The sequence below is a fragment of the Cherax quadricarinatus genome, chromosome 4 (assembly GCF_038502225.1).
Source record: "Cherax quadricarinatus isolate ZL_2023a chromosome 4, ASM3850222v1, whole genome shotgun sequence".
NCBI lineage: Eukaryota > Metazoa > Arthropoda > Malacostraca > Decapoda > Parastacidae > Cherax > Cherax quadricarinatus.
In genome coordinates, this window is record NC_091295.1 from 13,651,738 (window position 1) to 13,675,737 (window position 24,000).

A 24,000-nucleotide genomic window follows, 5' to 3' on the forward strand; every position below is an offset into this window, starting at 1 on the left:
TGGGGAAAATTCATTCGCATACCGAACATTTCGCATAACAATCAGCCCTCTTGCACGGATTAAAGTCGCTATGCGGGGGTCCACTGTACTTGGTGAACATGGGTACTAGCTGTAAAGAGCCTTGTTCATACCAGCACATTTACTACAATATTTTTGGAAAGCCCCTTGTTATGCAAAGTATTTCAGCCAGACTAAAAGTAGTACTTATCACTACTTAATGCTAGTACAGGCATGGAAATAATGAATATTCAATGACATATACAATTTCTGTGTTTACCCAGTAAGTACAGTACACCAGTTACAATTAGAGTGGTGAGGTAGCATTTATGAAGCTAGAGATAATAGAGGCAGGGTCACCCAAAAAAGAGAAACACTTTCGCCATCATTCACACAATATCACTGTCTTTGCAGAGGCGCACGGATACAGCAGTTTAGATGTCACTCCAAACAGCCAATATCAGATTATATTAAATTAATAGACTTTTACATCAAATTGATAATGTCTTTGAAACTATATTAGGTAATAAGAGTTTTTAATTCTTAAGGCAGTTTGTTTCAAATTTTGAGTTTCTTGTGTTGCCAAAGTGTTTACTCAGACTGAGCCATAAACATGGAATATCAGAGATATTTATTTCTAGTGTTATGTGTGTTACAATGCTCCCTGGCTTCAAGCACAGACAGTTTCTCAAACCATTTCTTGGTAAAATCTTGTGCATGCCATGCCATCTCGTTAAAACTATAACTGGTAACATTTTGATACTTGAGTGTAAATGGATGTGCATTGTTTTCTCACTAATAGGTGGTTTCCACTTGTGTGCCAGCTGCTTTTGTATCTGTTGACAGCAAATCCTTAATATATTGGACTAATAGGGAGGATTATCAGTGTTAAATCAAGAGTAATGTTAAAAACAAAAAAATCAATTAGATATTCTACAGTATACCTAACATAGTACATATTATACCCTCAGTTTAGATATGTTTACCTGGAGAGAGTTCTGGGGGTCAACGCCCCCGCGGCCTGGTCTGTGACCAGGCCTCCTGGTGGATCAGATCCTGATCAACCAGGCTGTTGCTGCTGGCTGCATGCAAACCAACGTACGAGCCACAGCCCGGCTGATCAGGAACTGACTTTAGGTGCTTGTCCAGTGCCAGCTTGAAGACTGCCAGGGGTCTGTTGGTAATCCCCCTTATGTGTGCTGGGAGGCAGTTGAACAGTCTCGGGCCCCTGACACTTATTGTATGGTCTCTTAACGTGCTAGTGACACCCCTGCTTTTCATTGGGGGGAGGGTGCATCGTCTGCCAAGTCTTCTGCTTTCGTAGTGAGTGATTTTCGTGTGCAAGTTCGGTACTAGTCCCTCTAGGATTTTCCAGGTGTATATAATCATGTATCTCTCCCTCCTGCGTTCCAGGGAATACAGGTTTAGGAACCTCAAGCGCTCCCAGTAATTGAGGTATTTTATCTCCGTTATGCGCGCCGTGAAAGTTCTCTGTACATTTTCTAGGTCGGCAATTTCACCTGCCTTGAAAGGTGCTGTTAGTGTGCAGCAATATTCCAGCCTAGATAGAACAAGTGACCTGAAGAGTGTCATCATGGGCTTGGCCTCCCTAGTTTTGAAGGTTCTCATTATCCATCCTGTCATTTTTCTAGCAGATGCGATTGATACAATGTTATGGTCCTTGAAGGTGAGATCCTCCGACATAATCACTCCCAGGTCTTTGACGTTGGTGTTTCGCTCTATTTTGTGGCCAGAATTTGTTTTGTACTCTGATGAAGATTTAATTTCCTCATGTTTACCATATCTGAGTAATTGAAATTTCTCATTGTTGAACTTCATATTGTTTTCTGCAGCCCACTGAAAGATTTGGTTGATGTCCGCCTGGAGCCTTGCAGTGTCTGCAATGGAAGACACTGTCATGCAGATTCGGGTGTCATCTGCAAAGGAAGACACGGTGCTGTGGCTGACATCCTTGTCTATGTCGGATATGAGGATGAGGAACAAGATGGGAGCGAGTACTGTGCCTTGTGGAACAGAGCTTTTCACCGTAGCTGCCTCGGACTTTACTCTGTTGATGACTACTCAATGTGTTCTGTTAGTGAGGAAATTATAGATCCATCGACCGACTTTTCCTGTTATTCCTTTAGCACGCATTTTGTGCGCTATTACGCCATGGTCACACTTGTCGAAGGCTTTTGCAAAGTCTGTATATATTACATCTGCATTCTTTTTGTCTTCTAGTGCATTTAGGACCTTGTCGTAGTGATCCAATAGTTGAGACAGACAGGAGCGACCTGTTCTAAACCCATGTTGCCCTGGGTTGTGTAACTGATGGGTTTCTAGATGGGTGGTGATCTTGCTTCTTAGGACCCTTTCAAAGATTTTTATGATATGGGATGTTAGTGCTATTGGTCTGTAGTTCTTTGCTGTTGCTTTACTGCCCCCTTTGTGGAGTGGGGCTATGTCTGTTGTTTTTAGTAACTGTGGGACAACCCCCATGTCCATGCTCCCTCTCCATAGGATGGAAAAGGCTCGTGATAGGGGCTTCTTGCAGTTCTTGATGAACACAGGTTCCATGAGTCTGGCCCTGGGGCAGAGTGCATGGGCATGTCATTTATCGCCTGTTCGAAGTCATTTGGCATCAGGATAACATCGGATAGGCTTGTGTTAATCAAATTTTGTGGCTCATAAAAAATTCATTTTGATCTTCGACTCTCAGTCTGGTTAGCGGCTTGCTAAAAACTGAGTCATATTGGGACTTGAGTAGCTCACTCATTTCCTTGCTGTCATCTGTGTAGGACCCATCTTGTTTAAGTAGGGGCCCAATACTGGACGTTGTTCTCGATTTTGATTTGGCATAGGAGAAGAAATACTTTGGGTTTCTTTCGATTTCATTTATGGCTTTTAGTTCTTCCCGCGATTCCTGACTCCTAAAGGATTCTTTTAGCTTAAGTTCGATGCTTGCTATTTCTCTGACCAGTGTCTCCCTACGCATTTCAGATATATTGACCTCTTTTAGCCGCTCTGTTATTCTTTTCCGTCGCCTGTAAAGGGAGCGCCTGTCTCTTTCTATTTTACATCTACTCCTCCTTTTTCTTAGAGGAATAAGCCTTGTGCATACATCGAGTGCCACCGAGTTAATCTGTTCTAGGCATAAGTTGGGGTCTGTGTTGCTTAGTATATCTTCCCAGCTTATATCGGTTAGGACTTGGTTTACTTGGTCCCACTCAATGTTTTTGTTATTGAAGTTGAATTTGGTGAATGCTCCCTCATGACTAGTCTCATTATGTCGGTCTGGGGCTCCACGCATACATGTCTGAACCTCATTTATGTTGTGATCTGAGTATATTGTTTTTGATATGGTGACATTTCTTATCAGATCATCATTGTTAGTGAAGATGAGGTCTAGTGTATTCTCCAGTCTAGTAGGCTCTATTATTTGCTGGTTTAAATTGAATTTTGTGCAGAGATTTAAAAGTTCGTGTGAGTGTGAGTTTTCATCAGAGCTGCCTCCTGGTGTTATTACTGCAACAGTATTATTTGCTATATTCCTCCATTTTAGGTGCCTTAAGTTGAAATCCCCCAGGAGCAAGATGTTGGGTGCAGGAGCTGGAAGATTTTCCAGACAGTGGTCAATTTTTAACAGCTGTTCCTGGAATTGCTGGGATGTTGCATCCGGAGGCTTGTAGACTACCACAATGACTAGGTTTTGGTTCTCGACCTTTACTGCTAAAACTTCCACTACATCATTTGAGGCATTAAGCAGTTCTGTGCAAACAAGTGACTCTGCAATGTACAGGCCAACCCCCCCCCTTTTGCCCGTTCACTCTGTCACATCTGTATAGGTTGTAACCTGGGATCCATATTTCGTTGTCCAAGTGATCCTTTATGTGGGTCTCAGTGTCAGTTCCGTAGTACTGCGCCAAAATTCTAGCAGCTTCCAATCTTGCAGGAGAAAGCTGATAAGCCTACATATGAGAGAATGGGTCTGAGTGGTCAGTGTGCACAGTATAACAGAAGAAACCTGCAGCATGCAGTGCATAATGAGAAAATAAAACTGATTGTGTTTTTAGTTTAAAACAGAAACTTTTCGGTGTATTTTTGTATAGTATTTATGGTTGTACTCTCATTTTCTTGGTGATTTTGAATGGTTTACAGACTAAAAGTACCTTGAAATTAAGCTCAAAGTAGTGGAAATGTTTGATTTTTGCCGATGTTCAAGAGTAAACAAATCGCGTAACATGTCCAATACATGTCAATTGGTGGGTCTAATATGCTTTTACAAATGTGCTGATACAGTGGGCCCCCGGTTCACGTTATTAATCCATTCCTGAGAGCTCATCGTAAAGCAAAATTATAGGAAAGCGAATCAATTTTCCCCATAAGAAAGAATGGAAATCAAATTAATCCGTGCAAGACACCCAAAAGTATGAAAAAAAACTTTTACCACATGAAATATTAAGTTTAATGCAATAGAATAATTACAATAACAATAATAACAATAGAATAATCACAGTAGAATAATTGACACTTACCTTTAATGAAGATCTGGTGATGATTGATGGGATGGGAGGAGGGGAGGGTGTCAAAGTTTTTAACCCTTTGAGGGTTTTGGTCGTACTAGTACGTCTTACGCATAGGGGTTTTTGTCGTACTAGTACGCATAAATTCTAGCGGCCTCAAATCTCACAGGAAAAGGCTGATAAGCCTAGATGTGAGAGAATGGGTCTGTGTGGTGGGTGTGCGCAGTAGGAAAAAAATCTGGCACCCAGTGGTGCATTGTGGGAATGCCATCATAGTACACAATTTCCACTGTGCCTCGCGGTAAGAAGTTCCTCACTCCTCGGCGAATTGGGACACTTTTGTTCCCCAGTGACAGTTCTAATACAGATGGAAGTGACAGTGAAGATGAGTTTCAAGGTTCTGGTGAGGTTTTGACCGAAACTAATGACCATAATATGGGTAATAGTGAGGAAAACCCAGACAACCCACAGCCTTCCACCTCTGGTGCTGGGCCATCTTGTTCACGTTCAGTTGTACCAGAATCAAAGAGGAAACTCCTATTTTCCAAAATCCCAGACTCAGATGTGAGCATTGGTGATGATAGTGATAGTGATTATGAACTACAAGCTCTTCAAACTTGTTCCAAGAATGGAGGATGAGGAGGAGGCAAGAGGAGGAGGAGGCAAGAGGAGGAGGAGGCAAGAGGAGGAGGAGGCAAGAGGAGGAGGAGGCAAGAGGAGGAGGAGGAGGCAAGAGGAGGAGGAGGCAAGAGGAGGAGGAGGCAGAGGAGGAGGAACAAGAAGAGGAGGAGGAGGAGGAAGAAGAGGAGGAGGAGGAGGAAGAATACGTAATGATAACAATAATACATAATAATAATAATACATAATAATAATAATACATAATAATAATAATAGGTAATAATAATAATAATAATATGTAATAATAAATGTTCACCCATGACAGTAACAAGATAAGGGGAGATAACATCTGATAAGTGCTGACGTTTGATGAGGGTAAATGAGGGTAGAGCTGATGCCAAAAGATGAGATAAACATCTCCCTCCCTTTGTTTTTGCTGGTATACTAACATTTCTGTCTGTCTATTTGCCTGTCTGTCAAGCTCCCTGTCTATCCGTCTAGCTCTCTGTCTCAGAGAGCCACAAGACTGTGTCATCACTTTTACTCACATCTTCAAGCAGAGTATAGCACTTTGTCTGGGTTTCTTGGGTTATCCTAGGTAATTTATACTATGTATACTTGTATTTATGTGTACCTGTGAGACAGAGATAAAAAGACAGATAGAATGAGGGAGAAAGATAATTAGATAGAAAAGAGGAAGGGAAGCAGCATCCGACCCCATTGTTTTGACAGGCGGGAGGGGGGAGTGAGTAATGAGACAATATGTCATTTTGACAGCTGCCGACTCCTGGTAATTTACACTATGGAGGAGGAGAAGGAGGAAGAGTAGGGGGAAGAGGAAGAAGAGGAGGAGGAGGAAGAGGAGGAGGAGGAAGAGGAAGAGTAGGAGGAAGAGGAATAAGAGGAAGAGGAGGAGGAAGAGGAATAGTAGGAGGAAGATTAGGGGGAAGAGGAGGAAGAGGAAGAAGAGGAGGAGGAGGAGGAAGAGTAGGAGGAAGAGGAAGAGTACGAGGAAGAGGAAGAGTAGGAGAAGGAGGAAGAGGAGGAGAAGGAGGAGGAAGAGGAAGAGTAAGAGGAAGAGGAAGAGTATGAGGAAGAGTAGGGGGAAGAGGAGGAAGAGTAGGGGGAAGAGGAGGAAGAGGAAGAAGAGGAGGAGGAGGGTGGAACACTAGTACACTGGTACTGGTACACTAACATTTCTGTCTGTCTATTTGTCTGTCTGTCAAGCTCCCTGTATAACGGGCTTGTTTAGTAGCTGTAGCGGGTTGTGAATGATGTAATTCTTCGGAGGCTTCTTACTTTATTGTTAAGTAGTGGTGGGTTACACAGGCTTGTGTGTTTGTGCCCATGGCCCGGGCAGGGCCATGACCACGAGAGAGAGCTGGGAGTACTTGTGTCTTGATGCCAGGCCGCTGTGTGAGTGAGGGCGAGGCAAGTCTGGGCATACTGAAGTGGCAAGGCCTATAGGTGGCAGCACTTGAGTGGCGCGAAATATGAACTAAGCTGGCAGACAGCATGGGCTGTCTGTGCAGACAGTACAGGCTGTCTACATACGCTCGGCCACCTACCGCGCGTCGTCCTGACGCGACAATACTGGTAGTAAAAGAAACTCGGTCTCTCTCTCGTAGGAACAGGGCACAGAACACAAAATAAAAACATATATATACATATGGACATGGAAAAAAAAACTTCCTACAGGGAGGGAAGAAAAAAACATGTGGGGTGTGCTAAACATCGTGGTCAAAGGCAGTGAGCGTCGAAGGGCATCACTGCACGCCTTCCTGCGTCTGGACAGATACTGCAACACGGGAGACATCGCTGCGGCTGAGCTGTGACGTAACAGGGTACGGTCTCCTCTGGTGAAGCAGTCATCGTAGGAGTCGCTGCAGGTTTTCACTCAACCTAGGGCACAACATGCTGGTGCCCTCGAGTGAGGCGTCGACAAAACTCGGCAACTGGGCAGGACTTCTGGCAAGCGACTCAGGAGGACACTTCTCGGCTGGTACTGTCGCTGGGCTGTCACTGCCGGCGAGCGTGGAGCGAGTCGTGGCAGAGACGACTGGGCGAAACATCTGGGAGTCGTAACATCATACACCAGACTGCAGTGAGAGAGCTAGCAGTCAAAGTGACATCTTCTTTGTGCAGGCTGCTCACTGAAGCTTGTGACACGAGGCTGACACAGCGCCTGCCGACAGGCCTGGCTGCGGCTTGACGAGTATCATCTCTCGACAGTTGGAGTTATAGCAGAGGTTAGTCTAAGCGTCCCCAGACTTGTTTCTCTACATATAACTGCACTCTGAAGGTCTGGAGGTGAAGTGAAACAAATCTCGATGGGAATCGTAGCAGGTACGATTCTACAGAACATCACGAGCGACGAGCATAAAAGCTTTCTGTACAAGAGGGCTCATACGCTCAGGGCTGAGAAATCAGCTGTCAAACACTGGTCAGGCGGGTGACTTAGTGGTGCAACTCAAGGGTCTGACCACAGACCTCACTGGACACACGGAAAACTTACAAACACACCGCTGTACATACGGTACAACATGGCTTAACTAGCAAATGATGCTTTTCTGTGCACAAAACTGACACTAAGACATACTAAAATGTGAGAACACTGACTGAGAGGAATTAATTAACACACGACATATATCTTCTCTCAATCTTCTCGACAATACTGAAATAATTACTAGAACACTCGATGTGACATCATGTGATGTCAGGCGTGATGTCGCAAGGTGACGTCAGCAGCAGTGACGTCAACAGACATCTCGAGGTGACGTCAGGCAGACATCGTGAGGTGACGTCAACAGACATCGTGACGTCATGAAGTCGGGCAGCATCGTAGGTGGCGTCGATGTGATGCGGGCAGCAGACCACAGCATGTGGCCTTGGGACATCTGGTAACTCACGTGGCTTTGTAGGTCTACGTGACATCGGCCACACCCACGTGACGTCGTAATCCACGTAGCTTCGAGTGGCCTCGGGCACTCGGATACACAGCACTGGCAATGAATTCATACGAAAAACAGCAGAAAACACAGCAGAGGGAGTGGGCAGTGGTGAGTGTATGGTAGTGTGGTGGCGAGGAGCGTGCGTGAGTGTATGGCAGGGCGGGCATCTGGCCATTCCTCCTCCTCCTCCACCCACAAACACGTGGAGAAGCTCACACTGGACGCAGAAATCACCACAAAACTCACCTCTGGCTTGCTGAAACAGCTGTGCTGAGCTGAACAACAACAACAGCAACATACAAGTGACGCTGAACACGTGACTTGAGAAACAGCGTGGGGTCACTGGGACGCTGTAGCGTGGGGTCACTGTGACGCCACTCACAATTCTCGGAGAATTTCGATAAATTTCGGCTGGATCCTGCTAGTACCTGTGTCTGGATGCTCAAACGTGCAGACACGACATCAGGATAACTCGTTGAGAGACGGATGCTTCTTGTGTAGGGTGATGAAGTGAAGATGACTTCATAACTCTTCCTCCTTCTCTCCAGGCAAACACAACTGCTGCGGAGCACCGCTGTCACCATTTAACGAGATTATTTGGTATTCTGGTTGTGGGTAGTGAATGATATACGTCTTCGGAGGCTTCTTACTTTATTGATAACTAGTGTTGGGTTACACAGGCTTGTGTGTTTGTGCCCATGGCCCGGGCAGGGCCATGCCCGCAAGAGAGAGCTGGGAGTACTTGTGTCTTGATGCCAGGCTGCTGTGTGAGTGAGAGTGAGGCAAGTCTGGGCATACTGAAGTGGCAAGGCCTATAGGTGGCAGCACTTGAGTGGCGCGAAATATGAACTAAGCTGGCAGACAGCATGGGCTGTCTGTGCAGACAGTACAGGCTGTCTACACCTGTCTATCTGTCTATCCGTCTAGCTCTCTGTCTCAGAGAGCCACAAGACTGTGTCATCACTTTTACTCACATCTTCAAGCAGAGTATAGCACTTTGTCTGGATTTCTTGGGTTATCCTAGGTAATTTATACTATGTATACTTGTATTTATGTGTACCTGTGAGACAGAGATAGACAGACAGATAGAAAGAGAGAGACAGATTGAAAGAGATAGAATGAGGGAGAAAGATAAAACACCATTGTGTATGACACCATGTTTCAGAGTTCCACAAGCTGCAGAACTAATAGGAATATGTTCAGTGACTGTATATTGGTATATATATTATAGAACAATAATAATAAACAATGTTTTGTATTGTTTGTTTTTGTAAACAAGTTTTGTAAACAATATATTGATAATTATGTTTGTGTGCTTATTGTGTTGTATACAACGAGTGTATATATGTACATTGCACCTTACTTTGGTCTCATAGGCCACATAAGTTATGTGAAAAAATAAAATAGTGAAAAAAACAACAAACCTTCAAATACAAGTAAACTAAAGTTTACCGGGTGAGCGGCAGTCGCCGCTGTTGCCATAAGCGGCTCATTTTCTGCAAACTTCATGCATCCATATCTCCGTAAGTATTGATGGTAAATTTTTTTTGTTTATCCTATAATGTTTAGAAAAAAAAACTCTATTTTTTCATAAGAAAAAATAATTTTTTTTTTTTTTGAAATTTGGCTGACCCTGAGAACGAGTTTCGGAGAGGGCCTGTCGACCCTCAAAGGGTTAATGTTTAGAAGGGGAATCCCCCTCCATTAGGACTTGAGGTAGCAAGTCCTTTTCTGGGGTTACTTCCCTTCTTCTTTTAATGCCACTAGGACCAGCTTGAGAGTCACTGGACTTCTGTCGCACAACATATCTGTCCATAGAGGCCTGTACCTCTCGTTCCTTTATGACTTTCCTAAACTGGTTCACAACATTGTCAGTGTACAGGTTGCCATCACGGCTTGCAGTAGCTGTGTCAGGGTGATTTTCATCAAAAAAGGTTTGCACTTCAAGCCACTTTGCACACATTTCCTTAATCTTTGAAGTAGGCAACTTCGTCAATTTCTCTATCCCCTCCTCCGAAGCAGTTTCCTCAGGTCTGGCCTCTTGCTGTTGAAGATGATCTAGCAGCTCATCAGTGGTTAGTTCGTCATTGTCCTCCTCCACGAACTCTTCCACATCCTCCCCACTAACCTCCTACCTCAAGGACTTTCCCAATGCCACAATGGATTCCTCAACTGGCATAGGATTCCCAGGGTTAGCCTCAAACCCTTCAAAATCCCTTTTGTCTACACATTCTGGCCACAGTTTCTTCCAAGCAGAGTTCAAGGTCCTCTTAGTCACTCCCTCCCAAGCCTTACCTATAAGGTTTACACAATTGAGGATATTAAAGTGATCTTTCCAAAACTCCTTTAGAGTCAATAGAGTTTCTGTGGTCACTTCAAAGCACCTTTCAAACATAGCTTTTGTGTACAGTTTCTTGAAGTTGGAAATGACCTGCTGGTCTATGGGCTGCAGGAGAGGAGTGGTATTAGGAGGCAAAAACTTGACCTTAATGAAGCTCATGTCCCCACAAAGTCGCTCTGCCAAGTCTGTAGGATGACCAGGGGCATTGTCTAACACCAGGAGGCACTTAAGGTCTAATTTCTTTTCAATTAGGTAATTTTTTACAGTGGGGGCAAATGCATGGTGTAACCAGTCATAGAAAAAGTCCCTAGTGACCCATGCCTTAGTGTTTGCCCTCCACAGCACACACAAATTAGCCTTGAGGATATTCTTTTGCCTGAACGCTCTGGGAGTTTCTGAGTGATACACCAATAAAGGCTTCACTTTGCAATCACCACTAGCATTGGCACATATCAACAGAGTAAGCCTGTCTTTCATAGGCTTATGTCCTGGGAGTGCCTTTTCCTCCTGAGTAATGTAGGTCCTGCTTGGCAATTTCTTCCAAAACAGGCCTGTTTCGTCACAATTAAACACTTGTTCAGGTTTGTCCTTCAGCCTCTATGTACTCCTTGAATTCATGCACATATTTTTCAGCTGCTTTTTGGTCTGAACTGGCAGCCTCACCATGCCTAATCACACTATGTATGCCACTACGATTCTTAAATCTTTCAAACCAACCTTTGCTGGCCTTAAATTCACTCACATCACCACTAGTTGCAGGCATTTTTCTAATTAAATCCTAATGCAACTGCCTAGCCTTTTCGCAAGTGATCGCTTGAGAGATGCTATCTCCAGCTATCTGTTTTTCATTTATCCACACCAATAACAGTCTCTCAACATTTTCTAACACTTGCAATTGCTGTTTTGTAATCACAGTTGCACCTTTTGCAAGAACAGCTTCCTTGATTGCCGTTTTCCTGCTCACTATAGTAGAGATGGTTGATTGGGATTTACTATACAACTTAGCCAGGTCCGACACACGCACTCCACTTTCATACTTTGCAATTATCTCTTTCTTCATTTCAATAGTCATTAGCACCCTTGGTTTCGATGGGTTGGCACTAGAAGCTTTCTTGGGGCCCATGGTGACTTATTTTGCAGAAACAAGCACCAAAATCATTGATAATATGGATAATATGGAATGTACCGAATGTATCCTTAGATGCGCGCACACTGGCTGGCTTGTAAACACTGGCACACACGGGGCAGTTTAGGCCACACGTGGACACGTATTGTATGAATCGTATCGAGTACCGGGTTTTGTAACGGGAACCGAGGCAATTTTTTTGCGATATAATGCTTCGGATACCGGATTTATCAGTTACTGATGACTTCGCGAACCGGGGGTCCACTATATTCTTTATACCATTTTTACAATAATGCATTAGTCTGCATAACAGTAAATCTTCTATTTTTTGTGTGAATAAAAATTCACAATGGAAAGCAGGTGTAATATAAGAAAGGCCTAGAGATGTGACTAATGAACAGAGAAAATGTTATTTTAGTGATAGGAGTGTTTGTATTGTTAATTCTGGAGCCTGTTTTGAAATTGGCCTTTCTTGAATTTTGTATGAAATTGGCCGAATTACCAATTTCTGATCACTTTATTGGGTAGTTGAAATTGGTAAATGGTCAGTTTCTTGCACTCAGTCGATATTACAAAAAGGAGTTCTAGCGAAATAGCTATGAGTTTTGGTCGACTGGAACAATGGAATTAGCCAAAAATAAGGCTCAAAATGGGCGAAATCGCCGATGCGTAAATATTGATTAGACCGCTAACTTCACGAGAGCACAATTCTATAAGTTTTTCATAAAATTTCGTGCTTTTGGTGTCATTACCATCGGGAAAAAATTCTCTGTCATTTCATAAGTTTTTTTCTTTTTTAAATTATTCAACACTGAGAACAAGTTTGTGAGCAGAGGTCTCAGCAGTGAAAGGGTTTAAAAGCAAGGTATATCAAGAGGTTTCTGTGCATTAATTCTTCACCAACATCCATTTTATTTCATCACTACAGGCAAGAATGTTGTACAGAAGCTTGTCAGAGTAATCTTGTTTCATCTACTTCATAAATTGCTGAGAATTGAACTTAATCTGCAAAAAAAAAGGAAGGGGGGGGGGGCTCAAATAGTCATTGGTGTCACCATGTGTAGAGGCTCTCCCACAAGTTTTAATCTGACAAATATCATGCTTTCTTGAACCTGTCTATCCATCTATGGCAATATTCACAAGGATAATGGATACTCAGTTCTTTGTGGAATAGTCTTGCATTCTTCATGAAACACTGCTCAGAGAGAGAGGCAAACCTTCCATGAGAATTTATAGTGAAGGCAAATTATTTGTTTAAAATGGAAAAAGAATCCTTCCTCCGTAAGCCATGTGTGTTGTAAAAGGTGAATAAAATGCCTGGAACAAAGGGCTAGTAACCCCTTCTCCTCTATAAATTGCTAAATGGAAAAAGAAGAAAAACTTTTGTTTTTTCTTTTTTGGTTCACCCTTCCTCATTGGGATATAACAGGTGTGTTAAAAAAAAAAAACATTCCTGTTTTGTTCGTATGTCCTTTATGATGTATTGATGGGTACAATTAACCCTTAAACTGTCCAAGCAGATCTACGTTCATATGCATAGTGCTCCAAAAGTAGATCTACATTTTTTTTTATATATTTTCAGTTATAACAAAAAAAAAAAGATCAAAGTTTTTTTTTCACGTTTTCAAATTTAAAAAAAAAAAAAAATTACTTTTTTTACATACTTTCAAATGTTGAAAAAACGTAGATCTACGTTTGGACAGTTTAAGGGTTAAGAAGTTAATTGGTGTGCTTCATGGATATTTATAGAGACCTCTTCACATAGTTATGACACTTAACTGCCAAATGCTAATAACAGGTCTGGTTTATACATGAAAGAGTACACTACCTACATACCTGTAGATGGTGTTGGAGGTTACTCTCCCCCCCCCCCACACACACACACTTTTCCTCAACCCATCTTGGACCAGGTCTCCTCATTGATGGCTCAGTCTGGTTGTTGGTACTAGATACAAACAGTCCAATACAAGCATCACTTCCCAACTAATCATTAATACTTACTTTTGCAAGCATAATATAGTACTAGCATAATGATACCAGAAGCATGTGTGATGTAGTAAGTTGTTAGTACAAGCGTGATACTAGAATCATATGTGATGTAGTAAGCTGTTATTGCAATTCTTAATGTATGTGTGAATCAGTATTTTAATATTGAAGCTTGCACGCCCACAGAGGATGAGAATGTGAGTGACCCTCAAGTGTTTATGTCAGCACTGTGTGAGGAAGAGTGTTTACGTGACAATAACAAGTACTGGTGTGACCACTGTTTCCATCACAACGAGGCACGACGCTCCGTCCACTATTCACAACTGCCGCATCATCTCGTCATTCATGTTAAACGGTTCAGCTCATATCATAGGTAGGTCTACTTCTGAAACTATTTTGGGTCAGTAAGTACTGAAATAGTTATAAATGTTTCATTCAATGTAAATAACCTAATGTAAAGAAAATCACTCTTTATCAACATTAATTTATAAGTAAATTTACATTTTTTTTGTCACTGACCATATTCCACTGAGGTAGGTTAATTTGTAAAATAAATAAATAAATAATTATTTGTTACAAATATGTAATAGACTGACATCTTTAATTATAATTACTAGAAAAGTGTTTGTGTCAATGATTCCAGGAATCTTCTCCCCCAGTTTTGATCTTTTTGTAATATTTCTAAAGAAGGTGTTTCTGAATGAAATATTACAGGAATAAAAATTAAGAAATACAGGAAAGCAAAAAAGTGTATACTAAATGTAAATTAAAATTTATAAGATTGATCAGCCATTTTACGCATTTGAGACCAAAAGAAAAGATTAGTAATTCTGCTAGTGGGCAAAATTTTCAAGTTTTGTGTTTCACATTCTTATGACAGAATGGTATTACCTTTCTGGATGGTTATTGTGGTATTGTCTACCATTCTATTACCTACTGTATGGTATTTTCCACATAGAGTACCTGCTTATCATTTTCATGCATTATTTTGATTGGCAGCAATACTTAATCATTCCTTAAGAGCATGATTAGGGAAGTTATCCCAGTGACATAAAAGACTAAACAGAATAAAACAGCTATTCATTTATGCTGATTGCTATGTGCATTATTGTAGAAGTTAGTTGCAAGGTAATAACACAGTAAGACTGTTGTTCATACATGCCAATCCCTCTACATGTGAAGTATATTACCCACCCAGTGAATCATTGAAAACACCACTATCATGTATATTAGATATTCCATGTGTACAACTTAACCTGGGTAAACACTCCATGCATATCAAAAGGCCCAATATTTGAAACAACCTGAAGGATCAGAATCTCCTTATTTCTCAGTAGCTTCAAAAACAGTCAAAAAACATCTTTTGATGTAGTATTAAATAGGTGGCATTCATCAGTATATACAGCATCAGTGGTATTTTGTACTGCTAACTTATTCACTTGTTACTTCCCCATTGTATCTAAACCACTTTATATATGAAAATTATTAATGCTGAATTAAAACACAAGACTAAAATTACATGTTATTTTCCTCATTTAAATATTTGTACTAGTATTAAATGGTTCATAAGTATTACTTTGTTTGTCAAAAATGTTTCTGAAAATAAGGGGACTTCCTTAGTATTTACAAAAAGATGCATAAGGTAATTCCAGAGTTGAATCTGCACCTTGTAATTCTTGGGATATAATTGATTTAATTTGATTATGAATTGCTAATTAGAGTATATACCCTTACTGCATAAATTACTATATATTAAAGAAAAACTATGAAAGCATTTCTTCTGTTTCGGGTCTTCTCATCTTAGTGGGAGATGGCCACTGCGTTAAAAAAAAATACAATGTACACCTACTCTCCGACTTAAGACCAAGTTTGGTTCTGACCAACTGGTCGTAAGTCAGAATGGACACAAGTCGAACCTTACTACTGAATATCAACATCACATTTTTGTAAAGACCTTATTTGATTGTTTTATTCTGGTATTTCATTTTTTACATTGCTTTTTATGCTGTTAGTACTGTGTTTTATACTGTAATGTTTAGGATAAACACTGTGTACATCACAAACAGTTGTTTATATTTCCCAGAAATTTGGCATACAAAACATGGTCGTAAGTCGAGTGGTCGTATGTCGAGAAGGTCGTAAATCGGATGGTAGGTGTATGCTTAATGAGTCTATATCACAGCCTTCTGATTATGAAAAAAAAATTCTGCCTGGGGTTCTAATATACATTAAAAGTCATTCTCCAATACACACCCTACTGGCTCCAGCACAGTCCATAGCATGTTGTACACCAAGTATAGTGCCCCCTTCAGCATTGCTTGCTAAGGTAGTAGTCTTGTTATGTACAAAATCAGCTGTGAGCTTGATAAAGCTCCAAATTCCAGTGTACATTTGAAACATCACAGCTGGGTTGGGGAAAACTGTGGGCATTGCTGTGGCTCTTACACAAATATGAGTGTCTTGAAGTTTTTCAGTCAGATTTGCACTATTCTAGCCTTGGGGAAAGGGGGGATCTATGCTATGATACTACCAGTATCATAAAATAAGAAGTGTGATGGACCATCCTGGGGTCAGAGAGGTGAGGATTGGTGTAAATGAGGCAGTGTGTGCTCCAGGTGAGTGCCCCTTGAGTTTCAGCCTCAAAAATATTTTTACAATGAATTATATTATTCCTATTACTTTTTTTTTTTTTTTGTAGAAATATGTTTACGGCGAAGTGCAGCGAAGCCATGCCAGCACCTTTAGAGCTCTCGTGTTTCTGTCGAGGTTGTCTCTCGGAGCAAATCCGGAAGCAGTCATTAGCTGAAGAAGAACGGGATAGCAAAGGACCTAGATCAAATTCTAATAGTAAATGTGACACTGCTGTACACCTTCCTTACCATCTTACTGCTGTTGTCTGTCATCTTGGAGCTACTCTCTCATCTGGTAAGAATGTCAGTCATCTGAGAGCTACTCTCACATCTGGTAAGAATGTCTCCAAATGTAACAATTAGGAGACAGAGAGTGAGTAGCTTACAAAGCAGAACTGATACTACTAGACTAGACAGTAATTTGAATATACATACATGAATACATAAAGGTAAGCTATGATAACACATGATATCATGTTAATGTAAATATGAGTCAAGATAATCTTCAGCAATCACATTTCCAGAAACAGTAGAAAGCAAGTATTTTATTTTTTTTATTAACACACTGGCCATTTCCCACCAAGGCAGGGTGACTTGAAAAAGAAGAAACACTTTCATCATCATCATCATCATCATCATCATCATCATCATCATCATCATCATCATCATCATCATCATCATCATCATCATCATCATCATCATCATCATCATCATCATCATCATCATCATCATCATCATCATCATCATCATCATCATCATCATCATCATCATCATCATCATCATCATCATCATCATCATCATCATCATCATCATCATCATCATCATCATCATCATCATCATCATCATCATCATCATCATCATCATCATCATCATCATCATCATCATCATCATCATCATCATCATCATCATCATCATCATCATCATCATCATCATCATCATCATCATCATCATCATCATCATCATCATCATCATCATCATCATCATCATCATCATCATCATCATCATCATCATCATCATCATCATCATCATCATCATCATCATCATCATCATCATCCCTCCTCCTCCTCCTCTTCCTCTTCCTCTTCCTCTTCCTCTTCCTCCTCCTCCTCCTCTTCCTCTTCCTCTTCCTCTTCCTCTTCCTCTTCCTCTTCCTCTTCCTCCTCCTTTCCTTTCCTCCTCCTCCTCCATTTGTCTTGGCAGAGGCATGCCTACACTACAGTTAAAAAACTGCAACATATCAACACCCCTCCTTCAGAATGCAGGCACTTTACTTCCCACCTCGAGGACTTAAGTCCATCTTGCTGGTTTCCCTGAATGCCTTTACAAATATTACTTTGCTCACACTCCAGCAGCATATTGTCATAAAAACCATTTGTCTTCACTCCTATCTAACATGCTGACACATGCTTGCTGGAAGCCCAGACCCCTCACACACAAAACCTCCTTTACCCCCTCCCTCCAACCTTTCCAAGGTTGACCCCGCACCCCACCTTCTATCCACTACAGATTTATATGCTCTCCAAGTCGTTCTATTTTGTTCCATCCTGTCTAAATGCCCAAACCACCTCAACAACCTCACCTTCTCCTAATTTTCAAACTACAGATTCTTTGCATTATATTCACACCACACATTGTCCTTAGATGCAACATATACACTGTCTCCAGCCTTCTCCTTGTTGCAACATTCACCACCCATGTTTCACATCCATGTAAGAGCATTGGTATAACTATACTGTCATACATTCCCCTCTTTGCTTCCATGGATTACATTTATATACCCATATGCCGACAAATCCACTCCCAAATACATCCTCTCTTCACTTAACGACAAAGTTCTATTCCTTAGACCACGTCAGTAAACGAATTTGTCGCTAAGTGAGGAGCATACAATAATCGTAGTGGGTTTGTGTCAACCATGTTTGATATTGTTTTACTGTCACCTTTGCACCATTTAAAACATTTCTGGTATTTTTTTTTAACCCTTTGACTGTTTTGGCCATATATACACTCTTAAGAGCCAGTGTTTCAGACGTATATATACTCGATAATTCTAGTGGCTTCAAATCAAGCAGGAGAAAGCTGGTAGGCCCACATGTGAGAGAATGGGTCTGTGTGATCAGTGTGCACCATATAAAAATAAATCCTGCACAACGCAGTGCATAATGAGAAAAAAAAACTCCGACTTTTTTTTTAATTAAAATGCTGACTTTGTGGTCTATTTTCCTATAGTATTTATGGTCGTATTCTCCTTTTCTTGGTCTCATTTGATAGAATGGAAAACATATTATAGAAATAGAGGTGATTTTGATTGGTTTTACTGTGAAAAGAACCTTGAAATGGAGCTCAAAGTAGGGGAAATGTTGGATTTTTGCTGATGTTCAAATGATGTCATTTTCCAATAAATGTCCATGTAGCCATTCTAATATGCAGTCATGAATGGGTTGACATTATTTATACAATTATTACAATATTGCAGTAGTCTGCATAACAGTAAATCTTCTATTTTTTGTTTGAATCAAAATTCAAAATAGAAAGCAAGAGTAATATCAGAGGGGCCTGGAGACATGACTGATGAACAAAGAAAATGTTATTTTAGAGCCAGGAATGTCTGCATTGTTCATTCTGGACCCTATTTTGTAATCATCATATTTTTTAAATTTTTGTGAAATTGGCCAAATTGCAAATTTCTGACCATGTTATTTGGTAGTTGAAATCAGTAAATGGGCAGTTTCCTGTACTCAATCGATAGAACAAATGGAGTTCTAAAGAAATAGCTATGAATTTGGTCGACTGGAACAATGGAATTAGCCGAAAATAGGGCTCAAAATGGGTGAAATCGCCAATTTGTAAATATCGCCGCGGTCGCTAACTTTGCGAGAGCGTAAGTCCTTCGGTTTTCTATCAAATTTCGTTCTTTTGGTGTCGTTACAATCAGGAAAAGATTCTCTATCATTCTAAAAGAATTTTTTTTTTTTTTCAGAAATTTTGCGACATCAGGAGACACCTCAGGATTTGGGGTTGCGCCAATCAAGGGGTTAATGTTTATACAGTAGTGTACTGTATATTGTAATAAACAAAATAGAGGAAATCAGCTTTAATATACATAATTTAGGTATGCATACCGGTCGGAGAGCCCGTCGTTGGTCCAAGTCGTTGGTAAACGAATATGTTGCTAAGTGAGAAGAGGCTGTATCTGAATACATTCACTTCTTCCATACTCCTTCGTATCTGATCTTTCATTACCTAAATTTTTTGTTATCCTCATCACCTTACTCTTTCCAATGTTCATTTTTAATTATTGGACACAAAAGAAAGAATAGGACAATAGTACAGTACATATTTAGTAAATAGACACAACCCCTTGTACTTTCTCCGTGATGCTGCTTTCATGGGTGATTCGAGTCAGCTTCTCTTCTGTCTACAATAAATAAATTTCATGTTTAACTCAACAGCTGTCTTCTGCTAGGGCAGGGTGGCCTAGAAAAAGAAGAAAATGAATTCACCATTGTACACTCAGTTGCTGTCTTTCAGAAGTTTGGTGGCATCACAGTCAGATTACTCTCCAACTTCAACCATCCCCAGTGCAGGCACTGCCCTTCCTACCTTCAGGACTATGGCTAACCACCTCTAAGAAATATATTCATTAAAGTTACTTTGCTCACACTCCAACAGTACATCCATTAAAAACCATGTCACCATTCAATCCTATCAGACATGCTAGCACAAGTGTGCTGGGTACTCAGGCCCCTGGAACTCGAAGCCTCTTTCCCTCCCTCCCCTCTCCCTTTCATCCAACCATTTCTGGGGTGGCCCTTACCCTTCCTACCTTTCACCCAGGATTTATGTACCCTCTTTGTCAATATATTCCTCTTCTGTATGACCCAAACCACCTCAACACCTCTCCTCAGCCCCCTGAATTATGCACCTTGGTGACCCTACATCACCTTTTAATTTCTGTGCTTGGATATTCACACAACACATTGTTCTGAGGTGTGATATCGCTGCCTCTAGCTGCCGTCTCACTTCAGTATTTAAAACACATTCCTCAAACCTCTATAAAAGTGTTGGAACCACCATACTCTGATACATTCCCTTCTTTACCTCCATAGATAAACTTTTTTCCACAGATACTTCAACACACCACCCACCTTTTGCCCCTTATCTTGTCTATAGTTCACCTCATCTTTCATAAATCCATCTGCTCATATATCCGCTCCCATATATTTTTTTTAATATTAATACTTGCTGACTCCCACTGAGGTAGGGTGACCCAAAAAAAAAAAAAAAAAAAAACCACTTTTACCATCACACTATCACCATTTTGCCAGTGGCTCTTCGACATTGCAAGTCAAATGCCCTTCCAAACTGCAATTTTTCCTTCATCCTTCAGGGCGCATTCACTATACTTCTCACGTCCAGGACTTGAGTCTGGTTCCCTGAATCTCTTCATAAATGTTACCTTGTTCACACTGATTCCTCCATATTCCTTCTCTCCAATCTGATATTCACACTATCATTACCTAGATTTTTTGTTATCTTGCTCTTTTCTACATTCTCCTTTAATTTCCTTATTTAATATACCCTCCCAAATCCATCCACCAGCAGTTGTGTCTTGTCTTCAGAATCTCCTAAAAGAACTGCATCATTAGTAAAGAGCAACTGGGATAACTCCCACTTTGTCAGAGATTTTACAGTTTTAAAAAGAAAAATTAATTGACTTCTACTTAACACCTAGCTGGTCTAGTGGCTAGCGCGACGGGCTGGAGTTTTGAGACTCTATGACCGCGGGTTCAATCCCGGCCGGGGGTATGGTTTACCTAGCCTTTGTTAACCCTTTCAGGGTTTTGGCCGTACTAGTACGGCTTATGCACAAGGGTTTCTGACGTACTAGTACGCCTAAATTCTAGCGCCCTCAAATCTAGTGAGAGAAAGCTGGTAGGCCTACATATGAAAGAATGGGTCTATGTGGTCAGTGTGCGCTGTATAAAAAAATCCTGCAGCACACAGTGCGTAATGAGGAAAAAAAACTTAGATCGTGTTTTTGGATTAAAACAGCGACTTTGCACTGTATTTTCGTATGGTATTTATTGTTGTATTCTAGTTTTCTTGGTCTCATTTTATAGAATGGAAGACATATTACAGAAATTGAATTGATTTTGACTGGTTTTACAAAGAAAAGTACCTTGAAATTGTGCTCAAAGTAGCAGAAATGTTTAATTTTTACTAAAGTTGAAAAGTAAACAAATCATGCTATGCGTCCAATACGTGTCAACTGGTGAGTCTAATATTCTTTCACAAGTGCGCTGATAATACTTATACCATTTCTACACTAATGCAGTAGACTGCATAACAGTAAATCTTCTATTTTTTTGTGAGAATAAAAATTCAAAGTGGAAAGCAAAAGAATGTAAGAGGGGCATGGGGACATGACTAATGAACAGAGGAAATGTTATTTTAGTGCCAGGAATGTCTTTCTTGTTTATTCTGGACCCTATTCGGAAATTGGCATCTTTTGAAATTTGTGTGAAATTGGCAAAATTGCTAAATTCTGACCACTGTATTGGATAGTTGAAATCAGTAAATGGGTGGTTTCTTGTACTCATTCGATAGAAAAAAATGGAGTTTTAACGAAATAGTTATGATTTTTGTTGACAAGTACACTGGAATTGGCCGAAAATAGGGCTCAAAGTGGGCAAAATCGCCGATGCGTAAACATTGTTGAGACCACTAACTTCGCAAGAGCATAACTCCGTAAGTTTTCCATCAAATTTCATACTTTTGATGTCATTATGATTGGGAAAAGATTCTCTATCTTTTCATAAGAAATAATAATTTTTTTTTTTTTTTGAAATTTGGCCAACCCTGAGAACAAGTCTCTTGGAGGGCCTGTCAACCCTGAAAGGGTTAAAAAATATAGAGTAGACCCTTGACTAAGACCGTAGTTATGTTCCTGGAAATGGCATCTTAGACAAAAAAACATGTTAAGCAATTGAAGACCATGTGAAAAAAAATAGGGCTACGTTCCCGGGACTTCCAGATATGCCAAACAAATTTTTTTAATGTGATAAATGGTTTAGAAAACCAACAAGTTGAAGATTGAGACATAGAATCATTCACTAGTCTAAGTTGGTCTTCATCTAAAGGTTGGACAAGTTTTGAAGAATTTTTTGTATCAAGATCCCATGATGCTGCAGTGTCTGAAAGATGTGATAAACAGTTTTTTTAAACCATTTATCACTTCTGTCAGACACTGCAGCATCATGGGATCTTGATAAAAAGAAATCTTCAAAACTTGTCCAACGTTTGGACGAAGACCTACTTAGACTAGTGGATGGTTCCACTATGACCCCGCCTCCTCCGGCTTCGCCTCGCCTGACTACAGTATATAAGCCATGTCTACGGCTCTATGCTGTACATTCTACAAGATTGATGGACTGAATACATCGACTCCAGGCTGAGGGACTGATTACCTCAAACTCCTCCTCTCCTTACACCTTACTGCTTTGTATTGGACTGATGAAGCTACTGTGTGGCAAAATGTTTCCTCAATAAAGATTCCCATATGTTGCGTAAGTGTCTCAGTGTTCAAATTTTTTAAAATTTATTTTGTCAAAAATTATGAATTTTTTGATATCGTTCATTGTAAATATTGCTTGTTGATTTAGAAATGTGTTATGTACCGTACCAAAATCCTAAATAAAAACTTAATTTACTTAAACTCATCAAACTCATTTTCTGAGGCCAAGGGTAAGCTGATGTTTGATGCAGTATTCTGCCTGTTCCGTCCACAGAAAATTGGCATGGCGTTCTGTCCAGAGAAAATGTAGGATGCTAATATGCCGCCAGTGACCATCATAAATTTAATGCACAACTTTATCAATTGAAAATATGCCAAAAAGTAGAAAGAATTCTTTGATTCTCTTGCATCTAGATGTAGTGTTTGGAGATAGTTGGGTAGCTCAGTTATGGAGTACAATTGTGGGTCTCCTGTTAGCTTACACTACTCAGATTTCTGTGATCATGTATTTTTTATCAGCTGATGAATGGGATGTCTGTTGAGGTTAAGAGTGCCATTACAGCATACATCATATTGAACCAGAGTGAGCATCCTCCTTTTCCTGGGTCATGTGAATCTCTGAATAGAAACGTTTTTATGCCTGAGCCATCGCTTTTAAAACTTTTATGTCATGCTATTCAAGATTTACAGCATTCTATTCAGACGTAACTCTACATTATAATTTTTCAACTATGGTTTCAGAAAAATGTACTTTTTAAAGTACATTCCTTTTGAGGGAGCTACTTAATTAGCATTCCTTTTATTATGCTTTTTATTATGTTTCTAAATGATCATTAAAATACACTATTTTTGTTTCTAATTAATTGATATGTGCACTTTTCATCCCTGATAGGACATTATTTGTCATTTGTTCGGCTTAGTGGTCTTCATTCTTCAAAATGTCCAGAGCAGCAGCTACAGCAACCAACACAGCTACAGCCACCCAACAGTGCCAAGGTAGAATGTCAGTGGAGCAAATGCTGTGGACTGAAGCTGGATCACATCCGTCCTCAGTCAGCTGTAAATGGCCATTTAGGTGAGAATATTTTATACCCTTCAATAACTTTACACACTGTGAAACTTCTTTTCAAGTGAGTGCAGTAAAAACTGCTTTAAATGACATAACCACTTGATGAACTATTTTTCAGAGTTTCTATTAACCATTCACAGTGCTAGTTTGGTGATTAAGACAGTTTAACAAACTGAAATAGAAGAAATACAATGCATAATAGGTGGAATGACTTGAAATCATCCTAGAACAGCACATAATTC

General features: G+C 40.4%; 1 protein-coding gene across 9 annotated transcripts in view; it reads left to right on the forward strand.

Moving 5' to 3' along the window:
• Window positions 1-24,000, forward strand: part of LOC128684403 (uncharacterized) — a 251,874-nt gene that overhangs the window by 134,448 nt on the left and 93,426 nt on the right. For 8 of the 9 annotated variants that reach the window (XR_011393207.1, XM_070094513.1, XM_070094531.1 and 5 more), the window contains 3 exons: window positions 13,729-13,915; window positions 16,241-16,467; window positions 23,582-23,764. Coding sequence is in view for 8 of the 9 variants with exons in the window: in XM_070094513.1 (XP_069950614.1) it covers window positions 13,729-13,915; window positions 16,241-16,467; window positions 23,582-23,764 (597 nt within the window). In the remaining variant the exon portion in view is untranslated. Of the gene's footprint in view, window positions 1-13,728; window positions 13,916-16,240; window positions 16,468-19,152; window positions 19,607-23,581; window positions 23,765-24,000 lie in introns of those variants that run through there. The other variant, XM_070094552.1, reaches the window with a different exon arrangement.